At 41.6% G+C, this 7,257-nt stretch overlaps 1 protein-coding gene across 1 annotated transcript in view; it reads left to right on the top strand.

The window, feature by feature from the left end:
* Positions 1-5,980: 5,980 nt before the first annotated feature.
* Positions 5,981-7,257, top strand: part of SPATS2L (spermatogenesis associated serine rich 2 like) — a gene marked incomplete at its 3' end in the record, with an annotated part of 44,741 nt that continues 43,464 nt past the window's right edge. Inside the window, exon 1 of the mRNA XM_082001819.1 lies at positions 5,981-6,316. Within this exon, the coding sequence (XP_081857945.1) occupies positions 6,278-6,316 (39 nt within the window). The 5' untranslated portion in view covers positions 5,981-6,277. The remainder of the gene's footprint in view (positions 6,317-7,257) is intronic.

Genomic DNA, 7,257 nt, shown 5'->3' with positions numbered 1-7,257 from the left:
AAATTAATTACCCATTTATGTAAGGGATTCTGTAGTATTTTTTTCTATAATTCCTTTTTAATAGAAGTCCTGTTAGTATAACATGCTGTGACATTTCAGGAGCACGAGTACAAGCAAGAGATGTGGAGAAAGACAAAGCATGTAAGCTGACATTCAAGCTGAGAACCTCTCATATGCAGTATGTTTTGTGCATTATAAATTTAGTGCTTGTGTTAAATTAATCTTAACCTCTGCAGAAAATCTTCTGTAAAAGATCTCTCTCTAAGCGTTTTTTTGTGTGTACGCCGTTAGTGATGTGCAAAGCACTGTTCTCCCCTGGCTTTAGGGGGTTTTAGGGCTCAGTTGGGGGCTGTATTCTGATGTTCCACAGATCGGGCAGAAAGAAGCCTCTCTGAAGAGTTCAGGATGAGAATGTAGCAGCTCAAATTTAGATCCAAGCCTGGAGCTAAAGCTTCTAAACTTTAGTGGGACTATTTTGTTCATAAAATTACTCATGTGCTATAATCTTTCGTCACAGGATTAGAAATGCAGTAATTGTTCAATACAGAGATTAAAAGATCATCAGAGGAAAAATATAAGTTAATTCAATAAATCAGTTTGTGCTACAATGAGAAAATCAAATTGATTAGCTATTAAGTGTAGCCATAAAGGATACTTTTTGAAATTAGTGCCACACTGACTTTTTCCTTTTAATGTATCATTTGTATTTTATGTAACAAGCAGTGCTAGCCTGAGTTATATAAATGAGCAAGTGTTTTATGCAGGTTACTTCAATTATCTGTCCTTGGAGAAGGTGAATGAAAAATAGCTTCAGCTCAATTTTAGCATCTTCATTTTGATAGCTATAATATGCATATTAATGAAGAGTCTGAAGTGTAGAGGAATGAGTCCATTTGTAAAGCTGGTATCCTCTTAGTTCTTGATCTTGAAAGGGGAAAAAAAAAATGAGAGGAAGAAAGAGAGAAACTAAGCGTATGTTTTGTGTGGCTTGCCAAGTCTTCTTGAAACAGCTCGTAGTTGCAAGCTAGCTGAATCAGCACCACGTTCGTTGGTGGAAGGCTATAATCATAGTAATACCTGGAGCGCACAGCAAAGAGGAGACAAGTCAAATCTGGCAAGGTGTTGTATGAAGTTTTTATGTCTCGTTTTAAACTGAGTCAGAGCATTGCTACAAAGAATAAATTTGGCTAAGTGCTGTAGTAGGGTTTAATCAGCAATTTGGATTTCAATTTGAAGAATTATTTAACTAGTATCTTCGAAGCAATGTAAAGTGAGATGTGTGGGACTTTCACAAAGTACAATTATTGGGGTTAATTTGCTTCATACAAGATGCAATTTTAAAATGTACAGTTTTGGTACAAAATTAGTAAAATATATGCTGAAAAAGCAGAATCTGACAATTTCAGGTGACTGAGATTTTTCCCATTATTTACTGTTTTTTATAGATTAATAGACTTTTAAGGCCAGAAGGGTTTGTTAGCTATAATCCTTATTGTATTTGTTTCTGTGCTGTGTGTTGGCTCCTCAAGAACAGATTTTTTTTTTTTTCCTATTTTTTGTTAATGTTGTTATAAGGTGTTGGATGAGATTAAGTGTATTTAAATTGGTATGCAAGAGTGCAGGCTTCCATCAGTTGTCTGTAACATTACAAAAGCTGCTAGATAGTAGATATAAGGGTGAACTAGTCAAATAACTATTCCTTAACATACGATTATCTATTAAGCAGAGTGTATCAGTCCTGCATGGTTTTGATGTCACTAGGTAGAAGGCATGCTTTTCTGAAAAGCAGCAAGGGAGCTGAAGACTTAGAGTAATTTTAGAGCTAAGTTTTCCAGTCTGCATGGGAAATTTGATGACCTATATCTCATGCTGTATGCCCATTTGGCATGAGAAATAGCTGACTGCAAAAGACAAGTAGTACATAAAAAAAAAAAAGTTATATAGGGACTACAGGCTGCAATCATTTCTCAACACTTCCCTTTAGTTGTTGGAACACACTAAATATTGGAAATGGAGTTGCCCCAAGCTCATATTCTGTGTGATCTTCCTACCTGCTCTGTCCAGACATTTTGTAGCCAGCCATTGGGTGGATTTGACAAAGAAACTAATTTGAGCTCTTTCATCCTTGATTTAAGGAGGGGCAGGGGGAACCTTCTGAGATCTGAGATACCAGCAGACAGTAAGGCATTCAGAGTGACAGTGGCCTAGTTGCCAGGAAGAAATCTTATCAGATATAGTGAGACTCCAGCTCGGTGTCTTGGCAAAGTGGTTGAGCCACTGACTAAAGAGAGATACAAGGTATGTGAGTTTTAATAGAGAGCATCTGTTCCTGGTATAGTAAAATAGAGATGGCAGCAGGAATCTTACTCATTTTAAGCATTTCTCTTTTTTTTAATAACAGGCAATGGAAAGGGTTACTTTCTTCTTCTGGTACCTTATTTTTGAGGGTTTCCATGATTCAATGTCTGTTCTTCATCAGACCAAAACCGAAAAATTCAATCCTTTTTCTTCCTCCTATCATCTTTTCCTCATTTACCACAAAGTCACGTTATTTTTTGAAAATGTGCTTCCTTGAATCTCATCTCTTTAATTGAAAATGGATGCATACAAAAATTAATAACAAGATGTCGTGGTTTAGCCCCAGCCAGCAACTACGCACCACGCAGCCGCTCGCTCACTCCCCCACGGTGGCACGGGGGAGAGAATCGGAAGAGTAAAAGTGAGGAAACTCATGGTTTGAGATAAAGACAGTTTAATAAGTAAAGCAAAAGCCGTGCACGCAAGCAAAGCAAACCAAGGAATTTGTTCACCACTCCCCATGGGCAGGCAGGTGTTCAGCCATCTCCAGGGAAGCAGGGCTCCGTCACGCGTAATGGTTTCTTGGGAAGACAGACGCCATAACTCCGAACGTCCCTCCACCCCTTCCTTCTTCTTTGTCCCAGCTTTATATACTGAGCATGACGCTATATGGTATGGAATATCTCTTTGGCCAGCCTGGGTCAGCTGTCCCAGCTGTGTCCCCTCCCAGCTTCCCGTGCACCCCCAGCCTGCTCGCTGCAGGCCAGCATGAGAAGCTGGACTGTCCTTGACTACTTAGCAACAACTCAAAACATCAGCACCTTATCAACATTTTCTCATCCCAAATCCAAAACATAGCCTCATGCTAGCTTCTATGAAGAAAATTAACTCTACCCTAGCTGAAACCAGGACATTATCCACCCCTTATTCCATACCATTTACGTTATGCTCAGGTACCACACTATCCAATATAACCTCATTAACCACCCCCCCCCTTCCCATCCTTTAATATAATACACAGATTATCATCCCCTTAGTCTATAGACTTCCCTCCAAAATGTCCCTGAAAAGTCTGCTGAGTTCATTTAGTCCATGACTTTGGGCTCCATCCCTTATGGTGGTCACTCAGGACAGGCGAGGTGGGGTGTTGCGTGGAGTTACTGGGTACCAGCTCAGGTCAGGTCACCGCTGCACTGGCACTGCTTCTTGTAAGGCTTGTCCTCCATTCATTCAGGTGGTTCCTGCTATAGTAGTTCCTATAACATGCAACTCAAATCATAGGTTACAACAGTTTAAAGGTACTTCCATTACAATCTCCACCCCTGGGCCCTTTGTACTGGACCATAGGGTGTAACATTGCAATGAACTCCTCCCCTTGCCCCTGCTCCAGCTTGGACTTATCCACAGACTGCAGTCCCTTCCGTGAGCCACAGTCTCTCCAGGGGTATATCTGCTGTGGCATAGACTTATCCACAGTTGCAGTCACTTCGAGGTGCACCTGCTCCAAAACGGCCGTCTCCACAGGCCACACTACCTCCAGAGATAAATCTGCTCCAACGTGGCCTTACCCATAGTTCCAGTTCCTCCAGGGCTTCTCCATGGCCACACACTTTGAGGTGCTCCAAGCATGACCTCATGCACAACCAATAATGCTTCAAGGTGCACCTGCTGCAACATAGACTTATCCACAGCCACAGACGCTTCGAGATGTACCTTCTCCAGCGTGGACTTATCCTTGTGCCACAATCCCATCAGAGGTATACCTGCTGCGGCACAGACATAACCATGGCCACAGATGCTTCGAGATATACCTGCTTCTGTCATGGGCTTATGCACAGCCACAGACGCTTCGGGGTGTCCTGCTCCCACATGGACTCACCCACAGGTCACAGTCCCTTCGACTCGAGTTCACAGTGGAGTTCCAGCCTATTCAGTACAGCAGCACAGGAGAAAACCCAGCAATACCCCGGCCATCTGCCAGCCCAGGTGCAAGGCCATTGCTGTTATCAGAATCTTCCCAGGCACAGCAGAGTCAGACGATCAGCAGTACAGCAGCAGCGAAAGCAAAAAGCAGCCACTAACGAGCACTGGACTCTAATATATGCAGGGAAGGCAAACCCATGGCAAGCACAGGGGCCTGACAATTAATGGCTAAGCAGCAATAACAGCGATAAATTCTATCATCTAGCACATTCCAATCAAACTTGTCATTATCTCAAACCCTTCGAGCCCCACGTTGGGCGCCAAAAAGGACTGTCGTGGTTTAGCCCCAGCCAGCAACTACGCACCACGCAGCCGCTCGCTCACTCCCCCACGGTGGCACGGGGGAGAGAATCGGAAGAGTAAAAGTGAGGAAACTCATGGTTTGAGATAAAGACAGTTTAATAAGTAAAGCAAAAGCCGTGCACGCAAGCAAAGCAAACCAAGGAATTTGTTCACCACTCCCCATGGGCAGGCAGGTGTTCAGCCATCTCCAGGGAAGCAGGGCTCCGTCACGCGTAATGGTTTCTTGGGAAGACAGACGCCATAACTCCGAACGTCCCTCCACCCCTTCCTTCTTCTTTGTCCCAGCTTTATATACTGAGCATGACGCTATATGGTATGGAATATCTCTTTGGCCAGCCTGGGTCAGCTGTCCCAGCTGTGTCCCCTCCCAGCTTCCCGTGCACCCCCAGCCTGCTCGCTGCAGGCCAGCATGAGAAGCTGGACTGTCCTTGACTACTTAGCAACAACTCAAAACATCAGCACCTTATCAACATTTTCTCATCCCAAATCCAAAACATAGCCTCATGCTAGCTTCTATGAAGAAAATTAACTCTACCCTAGCTGAAACCAGGACACAAGATTTAAATGCTATCAGTGGATACTGTAATGGAAGTGCTTAGTTTCTGGAGTTTGAACTCCACTGAAGTGCTATGTTTCAAAGCAGGAGTTAAAGGAGGATTGTTTAAGTGCCTTAAAAGAGATTTAGAAGAATTATGGGAACTCTTATAATAGTCCACATAGCAAAGGGCTCAAATGGGGAAAAGGGGGAAGTGTGTCAACTTAAAAACTTGGAAAGAACTAAGATTTCATTATCATTTATGTATATCTGTACCTTCCTATCAGTGTACAATAGAGTTAAATTTGGTGACAAACCGAGCTTTTATTCCTTTTTGACTTAATCTTTGTGTGTCACTTAATTTTAAAGCATGAAGATTCAAACCTGTTCCTTATTGAAGTCTAAGGCAGTTGGTTTCGATGGAAGCAGGATTAGGCAACTGGACTCCCTTCCCTGTATTAACTCTTCATCATGTGGTACGGTGTCTCTCACCCAGCCACATAACTGGAAATACAAAGCATATTGCAGGGGTTCTTAATCACATGCAAATTCCATTCATGTGCCCAAGTTTTCACAGCAGACTTGGAGTTTTAACTATACAGACTCTGTTAGTTTCAATAAGACCTGTGTGGCTAAATCCTCTGAATTAGTTCTGAAAAAAACCCAGCCATGCAGCTCTTGTCAGCCTAACTTCCTGGCCTCCTGCCACATTTAGCTGCTTTCTAAGATGGGATCTTCAGACAAATTTTCTGGCAAAAATTGAGGTTGCTGGTGAATGAGAAAACAGGAACTGTTGAGTTTGTCTAAGGTATTCCTATTCTTTAAAGCCTCAAAGGTGTCAAGTAACAGTGAATAGGGTCCAAGAGACATGGCAGGGAGAAGCATGATACCCGTTCTACCCAAATTTGTAACTGTGAGGCATTTTTAAAATGTTTTTGCAGAACTAATCTGGGGAAAGTATGAGATTTGGACTAGCTTTGCTTTTTGGCAAGATTGAGCACTGCTGTGCAGGATATTGTGTTCTCATGTTTCTCTAATGCTTATAGGTAAGCACATGCAATTAGTCTTTATAGGTGTAGCTTTGACAGGTAGGGATTAAAACCTCCAAGTGATTTTTTTTTTTCTTCTTTCACAGAAAATATTCTCACCTGAAGAGAGATGGCCGAAATCAATTCTCCTGTAAATATCAAGGAAAAGGTAGGTTCAAGTAACAGTACAGCCCAAACCAGAATGATATTTGCATACATATTTCATCCCTGCTTCTTCAAACACTGTTCATATACTTAACTTTAATATACATTGACTCTGCACATAAAGTTAAGAACACAGGCAGATACTGATATGTATATAACTAACATAACTAATTGTTAATCTTGCTTGGTGAGAAACATTTTTGCTTTTCTGCAAAGAGATAATGTTTTGTCAGATAGACTTCTCTTACTCCTTTGTGATTCCTGTGCATGTTTGATGCTGTGGAGAATAGCACTTTGCGATGGTTGCTGCTGTACGAAATACAACCTTTGAAGAAATACACCCTTTAGAAAATAATTTTTCTGACCAAAAATGTCATACCTGTAATACTTAAAGGCAATTCCTAAAAGTACAGGGCCCAAAAAGAGTAGAATTTTTTTTTTTCCTATGTAAGTAGCTCTGCTTTTAGCTGCCTTCCATGTGCTCAAGTATGTCCTCTCCATATCCTGGTTAGTGCTACAGCCTCACCACCTTTTCAGGAGCAGTAAAGGATCTAAAGCTAATTAGTATACACATGTGAGGTAGGTCAGGAGATCTTTTGTGACTCCCAGCAGGCAGATTGTGAAGAGACAATCTAACCCATAGATACTCCCCACCAACATAAATAGGAAACCAGGATATTGGTCAGAGAATGGAAATAGAGAAGTGGGAAGACTGTAGAGGTATAACGTGATAAGGTTGTATTTTAAAAGAAGCCAAGATTTTGAGAATTATCTTTAATTATCCTCTTTCATTAAATCAGGTTTTGTTCTATTTCATGATTGGGAAGAGAGATGGAGCTTTGCATTTAGGAAGTTCAGAAAAGGATAATGGGTTCCTTGATTTACAGTTTTATTAAGCCCAATGTGGTGCTCTGATACAGATTTTAAGGCAGCGTGATAAATGTT

This window comes from Phaethon aethereus (assembly GCF_964289735.1).
Source record: "Phaethon aethereus genome assembly, chromosome: 6".
Classification (NCBI taxonomy): domain Eukaryota; kingdom Metazoa; phylum Chordata; class Aves; order Phaethontiformes; family Phaethontidae; genus Phaethon; species Phaethon aethereus.
The sequence above is the reverse complement of the archived record's forward strand: the minus strand, read 5'-3'. Positions and strand labels throughout refer to the sequence as shown.